A 23,473-nucleotide genomic window follows, 5' to 3' on the forward strand; every position below is an offset into this window, starting at 1 on the left:
TGAAATGTAGAATTCAGTATGTCAAGGATTGACAAAAAATATCCATCAGTGCATTCCTAGGCAGCATCCTGGCTGCAGAAATAATCCAGTTCGACACCACTTTAACTGCCATGGCTCCATGATATGGAATTCTGGGAACTGCAGTTTGTTGTGGCATTTCAAACGGGAAAAAGGATCCCTACAACTATCGCCCAGTTAGTCTGACATCAATTCCAGGAAAGCTTCCAGAGCAGTTCATTAAAAAGAAAGTCTGTGAACACTTAGACAGCAACCCCATAATCACAGAAAGTCAACACGAGTTTCTCAATCAATCAATCAATCAATATTTATTGAATAGCCCTAGAGCAGTCTCAAAATACCTTGAAACCTAGTAATACATACAATAACATTCTATAGAAAATCTATAGAGAGTATAAAAAAATAAAATACAATATACAATATATGTACAATACAAGTACCGATGAACACCTTAAAATGCACAACTTATAAACACACTACAGAAATCTAAATAAAAGATAACAAATATGAGCTAAAAGATACAAAGGTGAATGGGTAAAAACAGAGAAGTTAAGACCTTCGAGCAATAATATGTAAAATAATTACAATAGGAAGTAGAATAAAGATAATATTGAATATCAAACGTCAAATGTCACATCTCTTCATCATCCCTACAGCTTTGGCCCAGCTTCTGGCCTCTTAAGATGCGTGTGTCATTGAAACAGCATCCCTCCAAAGTGACCCGAAGCAGCTTTATTTTGGCCTGTCTGTTCAGGCCCTAATGAACCCATAACATGTACGTTGTGTGTTGTATGTTGTGTGTTGTACAATTAAGAAAGCTTAACAATATTTTAAATTTAAAAATAAATATATAAAAATATATGATTCCATGACATACCTGTTTTTATTTTAATCTATTCTGCTGGGGAGAAAATCCAAAATCCAAAATTCAAAGGAAGAGTAAGGTCCCAAACCTACCACCAATTAGGGTAAAATAATTGTGCCCTATCCCCGTATTTAATGAACTTCCCACGAAGAAGTCAGAAAAAGAAGAAGAGAAAGAAGACATTCCCTCAATGGAGTGGTGAAATCTCCTTCTTTGAGGCTGTGCCAACGCTGATGTTCTTAGGACTGGAGCATGGCTTTGGCGTGGCTTCCGGACTGTTGGGATGCATGCATCATTGAAACAGCATCCCTCCAAAGCGACCCGAAGCTGCACCAAAGCCGTGCTCCAGTCCTAAAGACTGGAGCAAGATACAGTGGAATTATCAATGGAAATTAGGGATGTTTCCTTTTGGGCTCAACATTTAAGGACACGGTTATGCTGGCTAGGGATGATGAACTGTCAATGCAACCTATCTGGAGGGCACTAAGTTTGGGAAAACTGAAGCTCCAGATATTTTTTCCCCAGGAGGATCTGTGATTTATGACTGAATGCTTGGTGGAGTAGGGTGCTTGAGATGAAAACCAGCAGAAAGGTGAGGGAACGGAGTAACCTCAGAAGGGCACACCTAACTGGGATACAAAACAGGAGTGGTTCACACTGTAAAATTTTGTTACAGCTCCAACTTGCAAAGAGGTCACACACTGGTTGCACTGGTGATGCCCAGAATGCGCCAGGTCGAAATTCCCAGGTGCAGAAACACACTTATTAATTAGGTCAGGAATAGAAAATACAGACATATTGACAGCTAAAGTACGTGCCATAATTGCATCAGCCATGAGAGCTGTTTTGTGTGTGTGGGTGTGTGTGTTTTAAACACAATCCCTTTATTGAGAAATTGATCATAAGTTGGCCCAGCAATTGGGATGCCAGGGAGTTAAGGTGGGAATCCACCTGTCCCGTTTCAAGGAAGATATGTGGAGGAATAACCCATGATCCATGCCTCTTAACCTCCCTCCTTTTGACAAAGAACAGCTGGTGATTTTGTGGCAGGCAGTGCTTTGTAAAGGAGAGCTGGACAGTCCCTGAGAGTAGTTCATCTCCTGCTGAGAATCTCTTGCCAAGTGGCACTCACTGGCACTCGCCCATGACCACCGTGTAGAGCGTTACGGCCCCTTTGGCTGATGGACACAGTTCTTTCCACAGTTCCCCATTCTGCTCCATCGTCAGGACATCCTATATGCAAAGAAGGAAAGAAAGCCAGAAGTTAAAAGATATGGAGAAATAGGAAGAGGTCTTGGGAAGGGAGGGGAGCAGGGATTCCTCAGGCCTTGTTGTCAAGAACATTATGATGGGAAAAGAAGGATTAAAATAACTTTGAATGACAATAAGGTCAAAAACACTTTGTATTTTGGAAAAAGGAAAGCCCCTTTCAAGAACTAATGTTTGATCAGCTTCATCTGTAAAATAACTGCACTTGTTAAAAGAAAATACATATAGTGCACTTCAATGCACTTTAACGTGGGTCCAAAACACAATGCAGAAACAGTCCAGTTTGAGACCGCTTTAACTGACTCGGCTAAATGCTAGAGAATCCTGGGAATTATAGTTTAAACACCAGAGCTTACTGACAGAGAAGGCTCAATGTTGCACAAAACTACAGTTCTCAGAATTCCCTAGCATTGAGCCAGGGCAGTTAAAGCAGTCTCAAATTGGATTATTTCTGCAGTGTGTTTTGAACCGTGGTTTGCTTAATATTGTGCACTTGGAGTTTAGCAAGAATAATACTTTAGAAAGGGACTCAAAATACCAGCGTATTTCAAGTTCCTGCTGCTAATGCCAAAGTCACACGGAGAGGCATTTGTGCCTTTAACGATGGGTAAAACTGCATCTGGAAGGTACAGCTAATACAAAACACAGAAACAATTTTAGACAATACAAAACATTGATCTTTTAAGAGTTGCGCTGGCTGACAATATGGTTCTAGTCTGAATTGAAGGTGCTGGTGATTACACTGAAACCCCTAAACAACTTAAGATTTAGACATGTGTGTGTGTGTGTGTGTGTGTGTGTGTGTGTATGTGCGTGTGTGTGTGTGTGTTTCGAATCAAGGGTGCATCTACACTGCAGAAACAATGCACTTTGTCACCACTTTAACTGCCATGGCTCCATCCTACAGAGTTTCAGAATTCGTCATTTTGGGAGGCACCAGCACTCTTTGGCAGAGAAGGCTAAAGAGCTTGTAAAACTACAAATCCCAGGATTCCATAGGAGGGAGCTACAGCACTTAAAAGTGGTGTCAAAACTGCATTATCTATACAGGAGACGCACCCTGAAACTCACTAACCCTAAGGAGCAAGGTTATGCACATGTATGTCAAAGTAAGCTCCAATGAACTCAGTGTGCCGCCACAGAAACGTGCCACATGAATGAAAGTGGGTCTTTATGTCTGAATGCTACAAAGGCAGCTGACCAGGGTGAATGACACAGCTGCGTCCAGTTCCACAATTGCCAAGTGCCAACAGGCTTCAATTTCAGCATCCGCCCAGCTCAACTGTATAATCTAAGCAACTTTCCTATGAGTGAAGTTATCCCTACCGCTGCTTTGCCCCCAGACCAGCAGTCCCAACACATACCTCTCTGTTGACAAAGATAATGCTGGTGGATTCGTGAGCTTCAGGGCCCCCAATAGCATAATAGTGCCTTACTTGCTCAGATGTCAGGCTGCACCTAAATGGCAGAAGCGAGATGGGATGGATCAGCAAAAATAAAAAAATGGAGAGCTATTAGATCCTGGATTTGGTACAACATGGACCCTGAAGAAGTCACCTCACTGGTAACTGGAATCACAGCTAAGGAAAGAACATACAACAGCACACAAGAGTTATGGCTTGTTAGGCTTCAGGCAGGCTTGCTGGATGCCCAAACCTGAAAAACGAATAACCCTCAATACTAATGTTGATGGCCAAAAAGACAAAGAAATGGGTCTTACAATGGATCAAGTCTGAACTCTCCCCTCAAAGTCAAGATGATGAAACTGAAACTGTCGTACTTTGGTCAAACCATGAGAAGACACAACCAATTAGAAAACACAATAATGCTAGGAAAGGTAGAAGGTAGTAGAAAGAGAGGAAGATCTCTAGTTTCAATCTGGGAGGTCACAGACATGAATTTGTAGGACCTAAGCAGAACAGTGGAGGATAAGGGGGCTTGGAGATGTCTCATTATTTTGTGCTGGCCATGTGCCATAATAAATTATTGTTTATTGTTGTTTACAGAAACACAAGCTAAATCCACAAACCAGTATCCATACCAAAGGCAAGTGACTCTCCTTACAGATGTTTTTGGTTTCCAATTCCCATAACCCCTTAGAATGTAGATATATTTGTGCTATGGCAGTACACCTGATGTTTCATGTTTTGTATGTTTGCCATATTTTGGTGCTGGCCATGTGCTGTAATAAATTCATTCATTCATTCATTCATTCATTCATTCATTCATTCATAACCCCTTACCATTGGCTATGCTGTTTAGAATCACAGAATTGGAAGAGACCCCCCCTGCCATGCAGGAATACACAATCAAAGCACCCCTGATGCATGGTCCTCCAGCCTCAGTTTAAAAACCTCTAAAGAAGGAGACTTCACCACAGTCCAAGGCAGCATCTTCCACTGACAAAAAGCTCTTACCATCAGGAAGTTTCTTCTAATGTTGTAGTGAAATCTCTTTTCCTGGAGCTTGCATCCATTGCTCCGGGTCCTAGTCTCAGGAGCAGCAGAAAACAAGCTTGCTCCCTTTTCAGTATGACATCCCTTCAAATATTTAAACAGGGCTCTCATATCACCTCTTAGGAATGATGGGAATAATAGGGCAAAAACATCTGACAGGCCACTGTTGCCACAGCCACCATAGGCAGATGTAACACTTCTTCTCGGAGTGTGGTGACGTCTCCGTCTTTGGAGGTTTTTAAACAGAGGCTAGATGGCCATCTGTTTGGGGGGCTTTCATAGTGTCTTCCTGCCTGGCAGAATGGGGTTGGATTGGATGGTCGCGGTGTCTTCCAGCTCTTTGATTCTATGATTCTCTCTTCTACGACATATTACCTGACATAGAACTCTGCGCTGCATCGGCCTGCACTGGTCTCATTCCGCGCGATCCCAAGCAGCACTGGTCTGCTCAGAGAAGGTGGTGGGAGGTTCACCTACGAAGGTCCAAAAGACTGGTTCAGCACATGGCAGGGGAAGAGCAGCCCAAAGCCAGGTCCTTCTTTCCTTCTCACCTCATCTTGGATCTCCCGGAGCACAGAAGAGAATAATTCCTGGACGACTAATTCACCCTGAAGGTCTTGATGGATAATCGGTCCCTCTGAGGTGGGGTGTCCCCTCACAGCCTGTGAAGAAAAGGACATGAGAGGAGGTTAGCTTCATTCTCAGCATCCTCTGTGAGCCCAAGTCACCAAAAGGGATCAGTGGTGACTTGGGCTCACAGAGTTCAGTGAGACATCTACAGAACTTGAGCAGTCCTTAAGAGCATGACACTATGATTAGGGAGTCCTGGATTCAAATCAGAAAGTTAACTGGGGCTGCATCCACACTGCAGAAATAATCCAGTTTGATGTCACTTTAACTGCCGTTGGTCAAGATGTCACTTTAACTGCCATGGCTCAATGCTATGCTATCCTGGGAATTGTAGTTTTGGGAGACATTTAGCCTTCTCTGTCGGACAGCTCTGGTGCCATAACAAACTACAGTTCTCAAAATTCCATAGCATTAAGCCATGGCAATTAAAGTGGTGTCAAACTGCGTTATTTCTAAAGTGCGGACGCAGCCGGGCGGGTGTTCTTGGGCCAGGCAAATTATTTCTCTCAGCCTAATCTATTTCATAGGAGGGTTGCAAGAATCAAAATAGGAAGAAGGACAGTGTATGATGCCTTGGCCTCCTTGGATGTAACCAATAAATAATATACATGAACAAACTTCTAGTGTACCCATTTGGATATTTTGAAGCCAAAGACAGAAAATTTGAGACCTATTCTGTTGCCCCAAACATCAGAAAGGTATTGGCTCTCCCACTCCTTGCTGGGAGGGGGATTCAAGCTGAATCCAGGTAAGACGGAGGTACTCATTACAGGAAACCCAAGCCCAGGTATGGAATTATGTCAGCCAGTTCTGGATGGGGTCACACTTCCCTTGAAAGACTCTGTCCGCAGTTTAGAGGTGCTTCTTGATTCATCGCTTCACCTGACAGCTCAGGTGGATGCAACAGTGAGGAGCACTTGTTATCAGCTTCGTCTGATACACCAGCTGTGCCCATTCCAGGAGCAGGGAGACCTTGAAACAGTTGTACATGCGCTGGTCACCTCCCGATTGGACTTCTGTAATGTGCTCTACATGGGGCTACCCTTGTGCCAAGTTCAGAAACTTCAACTTGTACAAAATATGGCAGCCAGGTTAATTACAGGTTCTCATTGTAATGATCACATAACACAGGTTTTGAAATCCCTCCACTGGCTGCCAATTAGTTTCCGGGCAAGGTACAAGGTGTTGGTGATTACCTTTAAAGCCCTACATGGCTTGGGTCCAGAATACTTAAGGGATCGCCTTCTTCCCTACTGTCCGTCCTGCACTCTAAGATCCTTGGGGAAGAATCTACTTCAGCCAATAAAATCTAGGCTAACTTCAGTCACCCAGAGGGCCATTTCCATCGTAGCTCGGAAGCTATGGAATAACCTGCCGAAGGAGATCCGCAACATTTCTACTCTTTAAGAAGGCTCTTAAGATGGATCTCTTCCGGCAGGCCTTCCCTACCTAGTTCCTCTCCCCGTTTACTGTGACTTACACCACTCTGTCCACCAATTTTCCTCTTAAATTTAATGAGAAGAATTAAAATTAATTAAAATAAAATTCTTGCCTAAAGAAGAACCCTCCCTCTGTACCTACTATCATCATCAGACCTGGGAGGGAGTGAAAAAGACAGGCCCAATTCCATCAGGTCTAGCTGTGAATTCTGTAACTCATTTCGCTCTCTTTTATTTTATTGTATCTTATTTATTTTTTGTATTTTATTTTATTATAGTCTCTGTATTTTTATTGCTGTAACCCGCCCAGATTCCTTGTGATTGGGCAGGCTATAAATAAATCATTATTATGATTATTATGATTATAGGGTCAGGTTTTTATGAAACCCCCAAAAAGGCCATGCGCCTACCCCACTCCACTCTTCGCCCTCCAAAAACAAAAACCAATTCCCAGCAAAAACATAAACAACCTTCAAGAATATGGCCTGTGGCCCATCCTGTGCCTTCTTATACTTCTGCAGGTTGTCTTCTTCTCTTTGCTTGGAGTCTTGCCCAATGCCAACCATGTCAACAACACTCACCTGTGGCTCGGGGTGTCCCCCAGGGATGTCGATCTTTCCCGGTGCCTCCGCAACACACTGACTCCGTTGCAAGAAGACAAACTTATCATCTACTGTGTGCATCATAGCACCCACCCCTAAGGGCTGGGCAAGGTAGGCATGGCTGTTCCCAAAGTCCTTTTGCCCCAGTTCCTGGAGGCGCACAGCTCTCTCGGCCAGGTTGGTGCCCACAAAGTCCTTGTAGCAGGTGAGCCCGAGACAAAAAGTCAAAATGGCTCCATCCAATTGGACTGAATGGAGACGGAACTTGGTCCCATTGAAGAGCCAGGGGTTCTGATGGCAGCGTGCCGCCCAAGCGGTCTCAATCTGGAGCTGGTCTCCTGGCAGCGAGTGCCGGTCGTATAGAGGGGAAAGCTCAGCCCGGACCTGAGCCTCTGGGATGCCCTTCGGAGATAGGCATTGGAACAAGAGGGAGATATCAGGATCTGCCTTCTCCATGGAAGGGCACCTGGAAGACACACACAAAAGGGAATTACATCAATGGACCTTTCTCCGAAACCTCAATATCTCTGGCCAAGGTGGAGCTGGCAATGTGTGTTTTTTCCATTCCTTTAAAGCAGTAATCCCCAAACTATGCCTTTTAAGAAATTTTGGACTCCAGCTCCCAGAAGCCTCAGCCACGTTGGCCAACAATCTGGGATTCTGGGAGCTGAAGTCCAAAATCCCTGAAAGAGTACAGTTTGGGGACCCCTGTTTTAAAGCAATGGTTCCCAAACTTTAGCCCTCCGTATGTTTTGTAGGGTGACTAAAATGGTGAAGAGTCTGGAAACCATGCCTTATGAGGAGAGACTTAGAGAGCTGGGTATGTTTAGCCTGCAGAAGAGAAGGTGAAATGATAGCCCTGTTTAAGTATTTGAAGAGATGTCATATTGAGGCTGGAGCAAACTTGTTTTCTTCAGCTACAGAGAATAGGACATGGAGCAATGGATACAGACTACAGGAAAAGAGATTCCACCTCAACATTAGGAGGAACTTCCTGACAGTAAGGGCTGTTTGACAGTGGAACAAACTCCCTCGGAGATTTTGGTGGATTCTCCATCCCTGACGGTCTTTAAACAGAGGCTGGATGGCCATCTGTCAATGGGGATGCTTTGACTGAGAGTTCCTGCATGGCAGAATGGGGCTGGACTGGAGGACATTTGCGGTCTCTTCCAACTCTAGGATTCTATGATCCTTAGACTTAAGTCTACGAAATTAATTATGCATCTGAGGAAGTAGACTTAGAATCATAGAATCGTAGAGCTGGAAGAGACCCCAAGGGCTATCCAGTCCAACCCCATTCAGTCAAAGCATCCCCATTGACAGATGGCCATCCAGCCTCTGTTCCAAGACCTCCAAGGATGGAGACTCCACCAAAATCTCCGAGGGAGTGTGTTCCATTGTCAAACAGCCCTTACTATCAGGAGGTTCCTCCTAATGTTGAGCTGGAATCTCTTTTCCTGCAGCTTGCATCCATTGCTCCGGGTCCTAGTCTCTGGGGCAGCAGAAAACAAGCTTGCTCCCTCCTCAATATGGCATTCCTTCAAATATTTAGACAGGGCTATCATAGAACCTCTTATGTCTACAAAAGTTCATGCTGCCAATTTCTTTCTTGCGGTGAGTCTCAAAGGTGCTACAAGATCTCTCTCATCACATTTAAAAGTCAGAAACAGACTCTTTTTGGGTGGTTCTACTGAGAGAAGGCACCCCATCTTTGGGATTGCCTTCATGAAGAAGCCGCCTTGAGTCCCTATATTGGGAGAAAGGCGGGATATAATAAAATAAAATAGTAATGATAATAAAAAGAAGCTTGTCTGGGGCTGGCTCTGGAATCATTCCTCTCTTATGTGAAGATGCTTTGGTATTGATTTGCTATGGGCCTTAATTGGTGTAAGAGAGTGGTCCCCAAACTGAGCTCTTTCATTTTGGACTTCAGCTCCCAGAATCCCACACTATTGGCCAATACAGCTGAGGCTTCTGGGAGCTGAGGTCCAAAATTATATTATATTATATTATTTACTGGTTCCCAAACCCTGCTCTTTAAGGGAATTTTGGACTTCAGCTCCTAGAATCCCAAACTATTCACCAACATGGCTGAGGCTTCTGGGAGCTGAAGTCTAAAATTATATCATTCAGTGGTTCCCAAACTGTGGGACATCAGCTCCCAGAATCCCAAGCTATTGGCCAACACAGCTGAGGTTTCTGGGAGATGAAGACCAAAAGCCTCTTAAAGGGCAAGGTTTGGGTACCATTACATTACACATCACTATATTAGTGGTCCTCAAACTGTGCTCTTTAAGAGAATTTTGGACTTCAGCTCCCAGCATGCCTCACTATTGGCCAACATGGCTGAGGCTTTTGGGAGATGAAGTCCAAAGAGCCCAGCTTGGGGGACCACTGGCACTGTAAACATAATAATAATTCCCAGCTGCCTCATGGACGTACCTTATTTCAAACTGTCGAAAGGGCGGCGATTTTGACAGCTTTCAAACTTGGGGGAGGACCCCTGGAGCCAAAACCCAGAGGAGGCCAGCTGGGTTTGGAAAATGCCCGGATGTCGCTCCTTCCCTTGGCATTAATGCCACAAAGCTGCTCCTCCCAGAAGCAGGAGGGATCCGTTTCCCCCAAGAGATCCTTTGCCTTGAAAGACCGTCCCTGCTGCTGCTAAAGGATGGCCTTCCAAATGCCTCCAAGGGGCACCTCTTTTTGGTGCCAATGCCACTTGCCCACTCCTATCCCTCCTCTGTCTCAAACTGCAAAGAGGAGGAAATCAGGGGCAAGAGGCAGCAATCCTAGCACCCAGCTGACCTGATGCCTCGCACAGGCTCCTGGGAGTTGTAGTTCTTCTGGCAGTGTGCCTTCAAGTCCTTGCACAGACTTAAGGCAACCCCAAAGCCACCCTATTCATGGGTTTTCTTGGCAAGCTGTAAGGCTTTCTAGCATCAATGGAACACTGGGAAAGCCAAAGGCCATTTCTTTCCTCGTCCTCCATCCAGCTGTAAGGCTTTCTAGCAGCACCGGCATCAATGGAGGATGGAGGGACACTGGGAAAGAGTCGCTGGCCGAAGCCATGGACCTTCTAGGAGCCTCCTTTTGTAAAGCCCACTGAGCACTGCTTCCTGTTTCTCCTGGGAACCCAGAGGCAGAGGTCCACCTTGCTCTTGAATGTTTTCCCAATAATAATTGCATGTGCCACTGTGCCAAGGCACAAGATCCAACAATTTTCTCAGCAAGACAAATACAGCTATATTAAAGAACTAATAAAGGCTAACAAAAGTTCCGTATGCTTGTGAAAGTGCCTCTTTGATGACACATCATTACTTTTCCATAAGGGCAAGTGAGACACAATCTGTCACATTAGCAACTTTTGCATACATTCGTTAACAAAATTGAAATGTAGCTTATACATTATATTACAAAGCTTACTAAGAAACTGAGCAATAATGTAATGTAATGATATGAAAAAATACATTTAATAGCTGTGGAAAAACAGGATATTTGAGCAGAGACAGCCTCCCAAATCACTGAGCAGCAGACGCTCTCCTTTGCAGATATTCAACACAATTTTCACTTGACTCTCTAGGCAGAGATATAGCTTTCTTAAATAGCAACTCCCTGTATTTGTATTGGTCACCCGACATGCTACAGTCATCATTGACAACACAATCGACACGGAGAAATGTGCCAGCTGGCCAAATAATCACTAATCCTGAGCCCTCCCCCCCGCTCCCAAATAATTTTGTCAAAGGTAGACGCAAAGACAAGACGCGGCAGATCCTGCTTGGTTATTGATTCTCAACATTGCCTTCCAATGTTTGATTATTATCCGAAGAAGGGCTCCAAAATGGCTGCTAAGGCCCAGGCCGCTTTGAGGGGGAGAGTGAGTGCTAGTCTCTGGGTGCCTAGAGGGACCTGAGGGCCAGGTGAGGACCCTCCTCCAAAGTCCCCAATGCTTACCTGGCTACCCTTGCAGCCTCCAAAAGAATTGCCTTCCTTAGTGCGGTTTCGTCATGCTTCTGCTCCAGCTAGCCCCTTCTCGGGTACTGCCAACGCAGGTTTTTCGGCTCTCTTCTGGGCCCTGCTTGGGCTACCTGGCACTTCACCATCAGCCTCCTCAGGGGTTGTGGTTGTTGTTATACGGCCAACAAGACTCTCTCTGTGTGTGTTGTGTCATGCCTACAAGTCCTTTCCAACCCAAAGATGAATCTATCCTGGGGTTTTCTTGGCAAGGTTTCTTCAGGGGGGTTGCCACTGGCATCCCTTGAGGCTGAGAGAGTGTCACTTGCCCCATTTGTGTGCCTTCAAGCCCTTTCTGACACTAACCCACAACCACTGCTGGTCCCTTGGCAACAGTACCCTTCCTTGCCTTCAGACACCTCTGCTAAAAACAGTGCTGACTGGTCCTATTGGTCCCCTCTTCCCCACCTTTTCTGGAGGGAGGGATTGATGCTTCCTAGCCCTCTGTATCCACGGAGCTAGGATCCCTTATTCTGTTCTTCACTCTCCGCAGTGTATAGGTTGTTTTGCTTGATGTAATTTAAAACGGGATCAGGTATCAGGTATCTGACACTCTGGTCCCTCCTCAGGGCTCTCCGGATCTTGGTGGCCGAGATCTCGTTGGTGATCCATTCATCCACCAGATGAATATTCTCCTTGTGTCCCCATAGAAGGTCCGAATTATAGATAAATTTCCTGATATCCGTCCCAGCTCGGGTGACGCATACCAGGCCATAGCTGTTTATGATTTCTTTGATGTTTTCTGCTTTCCAAAGATTGGGGACGCTGAATGATTCCAGGACATCCGCCCCGCACAGCATCTTCACCTGAGGGACAGCTAGAAATCAAACAACAAAAAACAGGAATGATCAGGTTTCTTACCTGAAACCAACTGAGAAAGAAAATCATAGCTGTCTCTCTTTGTATTAAAATGGCTGGAATTAAACATTCAAGCCAGAAGGTCTGGACATTACAATCTTAAAATAAAACATATTATTATTATTAATGCATTCTGCAATAATGTTTTTTTATTTTTGCACCACATGTTTTGCACCCATGTTTAATCTGCATTTATTTACTTATTTAAAAGTAACAATTATGCACCTTTTGTCCAATGAGTTCACTATTCTGGAGACCAGGGTTCAAGTCACCCCTCTCAACCTCAGAAAACCCTGTGATAGCTTCTCCTTAAGGTCTCCTTAAGTCGGAAATGACTTGAAGGCACACAACAACAAGATTAAGGAGAAATATCTGATTAGATAGGAAGGTAACTGCCCTGAGGAAAAGAAAAGCTCTTTTTTTTTTTTGAAGAGTATTTAAAGAGAGGCAGGAAAGCCTTGCATCCCCCAGTGAAGGAGGAGGGTACGGTCATAGACCCATAAAAGAAGATACCATTTGCACTGGGGGATAAATGGCATGCCCTAGTCTAGTGTAAACACCCTAAACCTAGATCCTGCAATAAGCATTGTCTTAAACTAGCAGACCGCCAAGATCTCTTCCTCATCTAAATTCTGAGATTGAACCTAACCTTTTGTTTGTGGCTGGTTTCCCCTGACAGAGGGTTGGTCTCCTGTCTCCCGCTTCCTCTTCTGGCCCACTTTATTCTGAAGAGTGGCATCGTCAACGGTCGAAGCGCAATACAAATTCCTCACCTTTTGCTGGTGATGCCTATGAGATAAAACAGAATTTAAAACAAAAACCAGAGGAAGAAATGTGGCAATACGGAGCACTGAATTTTCTCTTTCTCAACTTTTCCTGGCTATTACCTTCCCATTGTTATCAACTGCTGAGATCGCACCCATTTGCACATGTCACAGGTGGGCAAAGATTTCGAAGATGTTGAAAAATTCCAAAGGTTTAAGAATTGAGCCACGTATGCCGCCCCAAGATATTTCTGTGGCCCCCAATGGACAGTGGCTTCTCTTGAAAGCCCCCAGATGCAACAGTTTGATTTTTAAATAGGCCACAAGGTTTCCTTATAGCGTTTCACTTACAAAAACAAAACGAAACCAATTTTTGAGTATCAAAGGTGGATCTCCAGCCACTTTGTGGGAGTTTTTGTTTGATTTTTCCATCAGTCTAAGTGGCCCCCAGAGGCTCCCAAGGTGTAAAAGTGGCCCCTAGACCAGCCACAGTTGTCCTCCCCGGTGCATATTGTGCTTTCAATTCTACAACCTGCAGCCAAACTTTGTCCATGCTTGCTTTAGAAAGTGCTAGAAGAGGGTCGAAGGCTTTCATTGCCGGCATCCATGGTTTTTTGTGGGTTTTTTGGGCTATGTGGCCATGCTCTAGAAGAGTTTCTTCCTGACGTTTTGCCAGCATCTGTGGCTGGCATCTTCAGAGAAGGTGCCAGCCACAGATGCTGAAAATGCCAGCCACAGATGCTGGCGAAGCGTCAGGAAGAAAATCTTCTAGAGCATGGCCACATAGCCCGAAAAACCCACAAAAAACCATGCTAGAAGAGGGGTTCATATCCCCAAAGGGCTTACAATCTATAAATCTATACAGGGGGGACTGGGGGGGGGGGGTTGAAAGGAATGGAATCAAGAGAGAGACAGAGGAAGGCTCCACTACAATTTGCAGTTATAAAAACTGAAGCTTAGGTACAGGTGGCCTTTTCAACAGTACCTGCAAACAACCTGGCATCTTCCAGATGTGTTGGACTACAATTCCCATCATTCCTAGCCAAACGTTAAATGTCCCTATACTACTTCTTTTTTTTATGATTTTCTGCTTAGGTGTTTATTAGTACTGATTATACAGGAATGTACATTTTTATGACACTGACGTAAAATGTTTATAACAGACATTTGGAACTAAGCGCCACTGGATTCAGACGAGGTTGCTCTGTGGAAAGTGTGCACGGTACCAAAATCTTAAAATATAATCTTATATGTGTTTGCTCAGATATAAGTGAGATTTATGGTGCATTCTCGTTTTTAAAAGGGAAACTGGAGGACCTGAACAAAGAGGCACAGCACAGGCAGGACTGTACTCCGCAACTTTCCTGAAAAGTGATAATACCTGAGGACTTTGACGGTCTCCTGCCATTTCCTCTGCCTGCTTTCCCAATCGTCCACATCCACTCAGTCGCAGTTCTTGGTTGCAAGCTTTGCCATGGCCACCCGGTGCCTAGCGCTGATCAGGCCTTCCTTCTTATAGGCATCTGCCACAGGTGAAATGATCCCTTTCACCACTTTGTACTTCCCTGTAGGTACGTGATAAAATGGGTGAACAGTGGGGTATGATATGATGGTTAGAGCTGGCCTAAGACTTGGGAAACCTGGGTTCATTTCCCTCTTGCCATAAAGTATGAGCAGTAGTTGCAAGGGGAAAACGACTCTTCAAAGTGATAACAATGGATATGACTGAACCAATAAAGTTAATTGAACGTTAAAAAAACAACCCTGTATACATTTTACGGCAAATTCAGGTATGCAGTGCCAAAGTGCTATTGGGAGCAACTAATATCCCACAAAATTCTTGCAATACTGTAACCATAAAGATATGTTTTTAATAGCAATAACTGAGCTTTCTCCAACTGTGCCTGTTGTCTCTTGTAAACATGTTGGTTTTTTCCAGCTCTGCTTCAATCCATGCATTACCACAGGCTGGGTCTCCATTATCCAACCAGCTTGGAACCAGAAGTGTATTGCATATTGTTGTTAAGCACTCTCAAGGCAACCTTGACCCATGGCAACCCTGTGGATGAGACATCTCCAAGTCCTCCATTACACTGCTTAGTTCATGCAACCTCATCCACACTGACCTCCTTAACAGAGTCCATCCATCTACCATGCAATCTTTCTACTTCCTTCCATTGCAAGAGAATTGGAGAACCCCAGATTGAAGAGGCTAAATTATCGCATGCCTGGTCTTGAGTGATAAACCCAATGATCCTCAAAGAAGTGATTGGCTTTTACCTGTCTCATGCAAGGAATCCCTTGCCAGTTCAAAGAGTCGAAGATGCATGTTGGTGATTGGATTGAAAGACCCACATTCGAGAAGAACCACCTCAATCCTGGTGTCTGGATTCTCCATGGTCTTTGGACGCAGGGGGAGAAACAAGGTCAAGCAATCACTGCGTATTAATAAGAAAATAGGCACAAAATAAAAATACGATAGTAGTAGCCAGTTGGAACAGTCATTTGGAACAATAGCTCCAAAAACAGAGGAGTCACTGAAATCACAGAACAAACTGAAACTCAGACAGCAGTGCTGCGCTGCGGACAATTCTGTGGCCGGTGATTGGGTGCTGCAATATATGTATTTTCTGATTGTCACAAATAAAAATTAAAAAGCTGAAAACACTCATGAATACATGCTTCTTGGCCATGCTCAAAGTGGAGGACAAGGAAAAATGTAGAACATGACTAAATAATAGCTAAAAATAATATTAAAAAACTCAGCTGGCTGGGGTCACAAGCTGCCATTGACCCTGGTCTCTCTATGTCTTGCAAACCTCTCTCCATTGTAAGCTTCTGAGCAATTGCCTCTTGGTTGGCTCTGACCACTAGGCCCAGCCTGCATGAAAAACTCAGCTGGCCGGGGTCACAAGCTGCCATTGACCCTGGAGTCTGTGTCTTGCAAACTTTCCTCCCTACTTCTTGGAGGGCATGCAAAGAAAAATGGAGGACATGATAAAAATAAAAGCTATAAGCAATATAAATATAAATGCATGCTTCTTAGTCCTGCTCAAAATGGAGGACATGCATGGAAAAATGCAGGGCATGCCCAAAACAAGAGCTAAAAGGCAACAAAACGTCAAATGCTGCTGCTGGGTCAGGCTCAAAATGGAGGACTTCAGCTCCCAGCATGCCTCACTACTGGCCAACATGGCTGAGGCTTCTGGGAGATGAAGTCCAAAGAGCCCAGTTTGGGGGAACCATTGCACACACACACACATGTATATATAAAATTCCCAGCTGCCTCATGGACGTACCTCTGGGGCACCCAAAACAAAATGGCGTCAGTTAACCAGCTGGGTTTGGGAAATGCCCGGATGTCGCTCCTTCCCTCTCTCCCTTCCCGAAAGGGGCGGGGCGAGGCGCAGCTGGAGGTTTCAGCAACAAAATGGCGGCCGCGACCCGCGCGCCGACTGTAAGTTTCCATGGCAACCGCCTCGGGCCTAGCGTTGCCCCTCTTCTCAGCTAGGCCTCAACCCTTTTAAAGTTGAAACCTTGGTGGTGGTTTATTATTATTGCTTCCCGTGTAAATTGTGTTTGGAACTACTCCTCACCCCTGTGTCCCCTTTTATTCAACATCCTCCCCTTTTCCTCGTTCTTTCTATCACAGATAATAATAATAATAATAAGTAGTAGTAGTAGTAGTAGTAGTGTTCCTTCAGGCCATTGTTGACTATGGCAAACCTGTCCTGGGGCTTTCTTGGCAAGGTTTGCCCAGAGGTTTGCCATTGCCATCCTCTGAGGCTGAGAGAGTGTGACTTCTTGCTCAAGGTCATCCAATGGGTTTCATGGGCAAACTGGGATTCGAACCCAGGTCTCCCAGTGTCCTAGTCCAATGCTCAAACCTTTACTGGCCTGGAATACATATATATATAGGTACAGGAAAGGAAGAAGTTTATTTACGGTCGTAGACCAATAAAAGAAGATAGCATTTACAAAAAATGTAAGAATCGCATTCGATTCAAACGGTACAAAATTACAGAGAATAGGTGTCCATGAAATACTCATCCCTCCATATTTGCAGCTTTGATATCTGCGGATTTGATTAGTATGTTCTCTCTAGGGATATCTAGGTCCTCCAGCACAACTCTATGGTCACCTTGAACCCAAAAGCCACTATTCTACAATTCCCATAATTCCTTAGCTCAATAGCCATGGCAGTTAAAGTGGTGTCAAAGTGGATTATTTCTGCAGTGTGGATGGAGCCTTTGACAACCATACATGTAATACAGTCTTTTATTCAAGTATTAAACCGGTGGCTGTGTAAGTGACCAGGGCTGCATCTGCACTGCAGAAACAATCCGGTTTGACGCCACTTTATCTGGCATGGCTTAGTGCTATGGAATTCTGGGGAGTATAGTTTGTTGTGGCCCCAGAGCTCTCTCTGACAGAGAAGGCTAAATGTCTCAACAAAACTACAGTTCTCAGAATTCCAGCGCATTGAGCCATGGAAGTTAAAGTGGTGTCAAAGTGGATTATTTCTGCAGTGTGGAATTGTGAGGAGGTTCGTGTGGAACGGATGAAGCCCTACAAACCCAACATGGAGATTAAGCAGGTTACTAAAGCTCTAAAGGCAATTCCAAAGATAGGCTGCCTTCTCTTAGTAGAATCCCCAAAGATTCTGCTGCTAACCTTTCAATGTGATGTTCACTTATACCTTAATATTTTAATTCTTGCAGTGCCACGAAGTCTTCATCAGCAAGAGTTGCTCCTGCAGACAACATCTGTGATGATCCTTTTGGCTCCAGGTGTCTCCATTTGAAAGCTGTCAAAAGTGCTACTCTTTCAACAGTCTGAAATAAGGTATGTCAATGTTATTCCCATTTCACTAAAGAGGAACTGAGGCCAAGAGAATGAGATTCAGCCAAAACAGTTTACAAAGATGAAGTCTGATCAAGCTCTCTACTGCTCTGTAACCGCTAAACAACTGATAATCTTACTGCTTTATTAAACAAATCCAGCAACCAAACGGAAAGACACATGCCTTTTTTCTCCCTCCGCACGATGTTGTGACACATGTTTCCCTCCTCCCTCTGCATGACATTATTCTCTTTCGTTCTCTTCTGGTTATAAAACTGTGGGAGAAGGTCATAAAAGTGTCATAAAATTGTCCCATTTGCTAAGCTGGAATAATCCATTTGGCAAAAATGATGCTTTTACAAGGCTCGTCCACAACCTGAAGAGAACGAGAGAATGAGAGTCATGTGAAGGGAGTAAAAACACACACAGTTTTGTTTGCTTGCTGGGTTTGTTTAATAAAGCAATAAGGCTCATAGAGTGCAGTTGTCTACCCATTTATTCAGAAGCATGTCCCATTGAATTCAGTGAAGCTTACTGCTATGTAAGTGAATGTAGGAGCCTGAACCACATTGTCTGTCAGTATACAGTACTTAAAGGGATCTTGTAACACCTTTGACACTATCTGAAAGAAAGAAGTTGGTAGTATAAGCTTTCATAGGCTTAAGTCTACATCATCAGATGTACTTGGGTCTACAAAAGCTTATGCTACCAACATCTTTCTCTGTTAGTCTCAAAGGTGCTACAGGATCCCTTTGCATATTGATCCATATATATTTTTTGTCAATGAATGACTTGAGAGGCTTGTGCTGGAAACCCCTATGGCTTAGAAAACTGGTATGGTGGTGGATCATTGATCAGCAACCAGAATTACCTGAACCAAATTGAAGTTACTGTTCTGTACTGGCGCCCCTCTTTAAATCATCCATCCATCCTCAATGTGGGCTGTTATGTCCCCTGTCTTCTTTTCCCCAGGCTAAACATACCTATTACTTTCCTTACAAGGATTAGCAGTTTATATCCTGCCTTTGTCTAAACCCACTGAAACTTGCTTCTTATTTTTGCCTTAAGTCATTCCTGATTTATTGTGATCCTAAGGTATGATGGTTTTCTAGCCAAGATTTTCTGGATAAACCGTGTAAGTTATAGCCTAGTGTAGAGAGTGGTCTAAGCTAGACAGACCAATGGTCTAACTTAGAATAAGGCAGCTTCCAGTACTTCCTTCTTCAGAAATGACAGCTGCCAGGCCAATAACTTTCTTGGAACAAGTTTTAGGTCAAGGGTGAGGAATAATAAAACCCTCCAGATTTTATTGAACTGCAATTCAAAAGAGTTCTAGCCAGAATAGCCAACAGTAAGTAATGCTGGGAGTTGCCGTTCAACAACATCTGGAGGGCCGCACAATTCCCACCCCTCATTTAGGTTGCCACTTCACACTCATATTTTTGTCCTGAGGAGATGCAGATCGCTGCACTGATGCATATCGGGTTTGTTATTCCCATTACATTTTGGGTTTGTGACTCCAGTGTGACTGGAGTCCTGGATACATACAGGCAGATTATCAAATTCTTGTGGACAAATGGGTTAGTGTACACCTCTGCCAACATTCAGTAACCTATGGCTGGGCTAATCTAATCCTTTTCCCCTTTGAATAACCCTTTGTGGACCCAGCCTTGTAAATTCACATTATTGCGGGAGATTGGACTAAACAACACATGTAAGTTGTACAAGTGATTGCTTAGACCTGGTGTGCATGCATCAGTACATGACCTATAGGGTCATTACCCTGTGAATTTTTAAGAGCAGCCAGATATTTATTTTAAATGCTTGTTGCTTGAGCTTCATTGGTCCTCAATTCTTCCATTCTGTTCAGCTGGGGAAGATGTCCCCTGGGCAGGACTGACCCTGGACTGGTTTAATAGGTGGTGCTTTCTTCTAAGTGGTAGGATTACCATGAAAATAAATGGTCTGCATCCCTAGCTGCTTTGTTTGCTTGTTGAAAAAGAATGTTAAGGGGGAGAGGGAGTGGGGTGGGAATACAAAAACAGAGAAGATGCTTTCAGCAACAAAGCTGTTGAAGGACTGATTTTCATTTGTTCAGCTAAGCCAGAGGGAATGGCTAGCTTTGCAAAGTGAACCACAGCCTGTGTGTGAGCCATTGAAATGAGTTTTGATTAGAGTTGGCAAACTTGCTGCAGGGATCGGAGGCTCCAGGCGTGGTTCCAATCTGCGTGAGAGATGCCAGCAATTTGAAATTTCTCCTTGGGGAAATGGTGTGCAGATTCATACCAACTTTGTAGCTTTTGCTGATCTGTGCCTGCTTTCTTTCAGACTCTCTCCCCTTTGTCAAATCCTCACCTTGTTTTCCTGATGCAGACACAGTCCTTAACCCTGTGTACTTTTTCTTAACTATGGTAGGGGGGCAAAGGAGGCTGGCGAAGGGGACACTGCCCACCCACATTGAGCTCCCCCTCACAACCAGTTCCCTCCTTCATGCTGAATTTGGCGTTATGGAAAATAGGATTATCCATTATCCACTTTTATTCATATGCAAACTCAATCATTAAAATGTTAAGTCGTTAAATAAACTAAAGTGTACATGTGACCACCATGACACCTGTGCCCACCATTAGCAATTTAAAGTTTATTTCTTGGCTTTTAAACATCTTTCAGTACCCACATGGCCAGAAGGAGCATAAATATCTGTCCATGCCATCTGAACTGAGGCCAACAACCTCAACATCTTGACAAAATGTAGGCCTATGACTCACATTAGCACTTCTTTTTTTCTTTCTCCTGGATGATTTTTAACACCTTTTGCCTGGTGAAGAAGCCAGTGGAACCTAGTAAGCTTGCAACTTGTATAGTGTGCATTTTGGTAGGAGCAATAACTGTTTCGTAGATTCGGGGTGTTATCGCACTTTGCCAACACGGCTGCCCCTGGATATGGTTTCTGTTATTTGGAGTGTAACTTTGAACCTCTGTCTGTAGCTCTATTCAGATAAAATGGCAGGAGTTAGCAACTCTCTTATGTTTCCATGCTCTCTTCTCTGCCAGGGAGATTGCAATGAAAAAGTCGAAAGGAATGAGATGTAGAAGGCTGTGGTTTGCAATACTGACACTCTATTGCAGAAAAAAGAAAGAAAAGGTTACTGTAGATCAGGGATGGACAACTGGGGGGCTGTGGGATTGTTTTCTGTTCAGCTGGGGGAAAGGAAGATATAAATAAAACTAATAATACTGTGGCCAGTCTTAGCTATGGTTTGTTGAAATAAACTGGCTTGACAACCCGGGATTTGAACCTTGCTTGATTCAGACAAACCACAGCTGTGGTTTGTTGGATTTGAGCAACCTGGGAAGCTATCATTAATCAAGCTTCCAGACTCATCAGGAGGCAAGTCTGGCTCCTTCCTGTCACAATAAACCATGGTTTATAGTGACATTGGAACACTCTCTATCTCTGTGAGACAAAAACAAAACAAAACCCAGAGGTATTGTAAGGAATGAAATACAGTGTGTGGGAGAACCTTGGATGGCGCCTTGAACTCTTAGGAGTGCTGGGTGGGAAGCATAATAAATAAATTGGAAAAGAATGGCAAAGCTGTTTCTCTCCAGAAATGATCTTAAGGGATAAGAAGGCTGTGACTCTGGGAGTCAAAACAACTTGCTAAAAATATATTGACAGTAGCATCCAGGCAATCAGCTGCTGCCCTTCTCTTGTGGCAGCTTACTGAAACAAGACAAACTCCTTTGGGGAAAAGCTTTAATCCTGGGCTGTAAATACCCCCCATAGAGAAAATGAGATGTAGCAGGATTGGGGAGAAAGAGGAAACAGAATGTGACACCTCTTCTCTTAGAAGTGCCTTGTAGCATTTTGTTCTTCCCATTGCAAACCTCATCACTTTCCTATTGCATTTTGTATTTAATTTCAGAAAGAGCAGCGTTTTGCTGTATAGAGAGGGGAACGCTGGAGAGAAAGCATGAGGATCTGTAAAAAATGCTGCTGGAAAAACTAAGAGGCAGCAGCCCTGCCATTATCTAGAAATGGTGAGAAAAATGACAGAAACCTATCACCCACCCCTCTTTTTCTGACAGGTCTGCCTACTGCTGAGGATGCTTTCCCCGATCGCTATTATTCTGTTTGCTTTAGCACTCGTGCCAAACCTTTGAGGGCAAGCCATGCATGAATTTTGTGGTGGCTTGCTGATTTCTAAACACGATTCCTCTCGCCCATCCACTCACCCACCCCGATGCCATCAGCTTTGGGACGTGAAGGGCAGCGAGTAGGGCTTGGCTCCTGAAGGAGATGGCAAGGTGTCATTCTGCGAGAAAGGCAAAGGGCAAGGGAGGTGCGTCTGCCGTTTGCAGGGATGGGACGTGACAGGGAAGGGGGTCGCCCGGGTGGTTGCCATAGCAATGCATCAATTGATTGACAGGGATGCAGATTGAAAACTGCGTCCTTTATAATTTTGCCTCTTGATTAAGGTTCCGCCTGACTGACCACAGCCAGCGAAAGTCTGCTTTGGGTGCCTCAAGGACGCAGCACAATATGGCCACATTCCCCCAAAGGTCACTGAGGTGCCTGGATAGTGTAATGTGCTGCTTGCACCAGAATGAGGAACGCTTGTGGATGGCTCACTGACCATGGGCCAGGTTTGGCATGTGAAAAAAGAAAGGTTTGGCCAGCCTAGGCATCTGCCTGATGTACTTTTCTGTTTTGTTTTCTGCAATGGAATAGACATTCTGTTGCAATAAGGAGCCCTGGTGATGCAGCCACAAGGTTGTGAGTTCAATCCCAGGGTCTCCAAGGTTCAGTCAGGCTTGCATCCTTCCATAGGTCGCTAAAATGAGTACCCAGCTTGTTGGGGGCAATTAGCTTACACATTGTAAAATGCTTGGGAGTGCTTAGTTCACCGATAAGCGGTATAGAAATATACTTGCTATGTTATTGCTATAGGAGATTCTTCCCATCTCATCTTGTCGTGGAGCATTTGAATACCAGGCCTTTCAGTCAAAATCAGAAATCAGCAAGGTTGAGCTGGTTCTGCAACTTTTAATTGCATAAGCAACCAAGACCCAGTGTGCCAGAGCATAAGTACTCTGTCTTTTGACTCACTCACATACACACCTTATTTTATAGCAATAGCAAGTATATTTCTATATCACCAAGCAGTGAACTAAGCACTCCTTAAATGGTATACAATGTGTAAGCCAATTGCCCCCAACCCGGGTAGTTTTATCTCCAGCTGGAGCTGGTGTAGTGGTTAGAGCAGGAGTAGACAACTTGGAGCCCACCAGATGTTTTGGACACCCCATAACATCTTTCTACTGGATCTCTTGTTTGGCATTGTAGTCCAAAAATCTGCAAATGGCCTGACTCTGGTTTAGAGAGGTAGAACTGAGTATTTTCTCCGCAGTTTAGGTCCAAAGCACACTGCAGACATAATCCAATTTGAGACTGCTTTAACTGCCCTGGCTTAGGGAATTCTGGGAACTATAATTTTGTAAGACATTCTCTTTCAGAGAGCTCTAGTGCCACAGTTAAAGCGGTCTCTAACTGAATTTATTTCTGCAGTGTGCTTAGGACCTAGTCTCTCAGGTTGGTTTTGTACGGCCCTTAAAAATAAGATCAGTCTGTTGCTGTTAGTCAATAGCTCATTTGTGGACCCTCATTTAGAGCAGTTGGTGGGTGGTATTATCTGCCTCCTGACATCCTTCC

General features: G+C 44.2%; 2 protein-coding genes and 1 pseudogene across 6 annotated transcripts in view; 1 reads left to right on the forward strand and 2 right to left on the reverse strand.

Moving 5' to 3' along the window:
* Positions 1–311: 311 nt before the first annotated feature.
* Positions 312–10,012, reverse strand: NUDT22 (nudix hydrolase 22). The gene is made up of 6 exons (XM_089483546.1): positions 9,722–10,012; positions 7,259–7,745; positions 5,160–5,270; positions 4,984–5,081; positions 3,517–3,610; positions 312–2,116 (listed from the first exon to the last, which is right to left on the reverse strand). The coding sequence occupies exons 2-6, from the start codon at positions 7,733–7,735 to the stop codon at positions 2,012–2,014; spliced, it is 885 nt and encodes a 294-aa protein (XP_089339672.1). The 5' UTR covers positions 7,736–7,745; positions 9,722–10,012; the 3' UTR covers positions 312–2,011.
* Positions 10,013–10,774: 762 nt separating this feature from the next.
* Positions 10,775–16,301, reverse strand: LOC149302018 (nicotinamide/nicotinic acid mononucleotide adenylyltransferase 1-like; annotated as a pseudogene). Its single transcript, XR_016272109.1, has 5 exons — positions 16,215–16,301; positions 15,196–15,353; positions 14,297–14,480; positions 12,801–12,940; positions 10,775–12,110 (listed from the first exon to the last, which is right to left on the reverse strand). The product of XR_016272109.1 is annotated as a nicotinamide/nicotinic acid mononucleotide adenylyltransferase 1-like (transcript).
* DNAJC4 (DnaJ heat shock protein family (Hsp40) member C4) overlaps positions 16,279–23,473 on the forward strand; it is a 29,536-nt gene continuing 22,341 nt past the window's right edge. Inside the window, exons 1-3 of one of the 4 annotated variants that reach the window (XM_089482929.1) lie at positions 16,279–16,372; positions 17,637–17,760; positions 21,687–21,801. The gene's annotated coding sequence lies outside the window, so the exon portion shown is untranslated. Of the gene's footprint in view, positions 16,373–16,428; positions 16,484–17,636; positions 17,761–21,686; positions 21,802–21,849; positions 22,104–23,473 lie in introns of those variants that run through there. The other 3 variants (XM_089482930.1, XM_089482927.1, XM_089482928.1) reach the window with 3 other exon arrangements.

Source organism: Sceloporus occidentalis, unplaced genomic scaffold (assembly GCF_023333645.1).
Source record: "Sceloporus occidentalis isolate IW3139 unplaced genomic scaffold, rSceOcc1.0.p SCAF_20, whole genome shotgun sequence".
Classification (NCBI taxonomy): domain Eukaryota; kingdom Metazoa; phylum Chordata; class Lepidosauria; order Squamata; family Phrynosomatidae; genus Sceloporus; species Sceloporus occidentalis.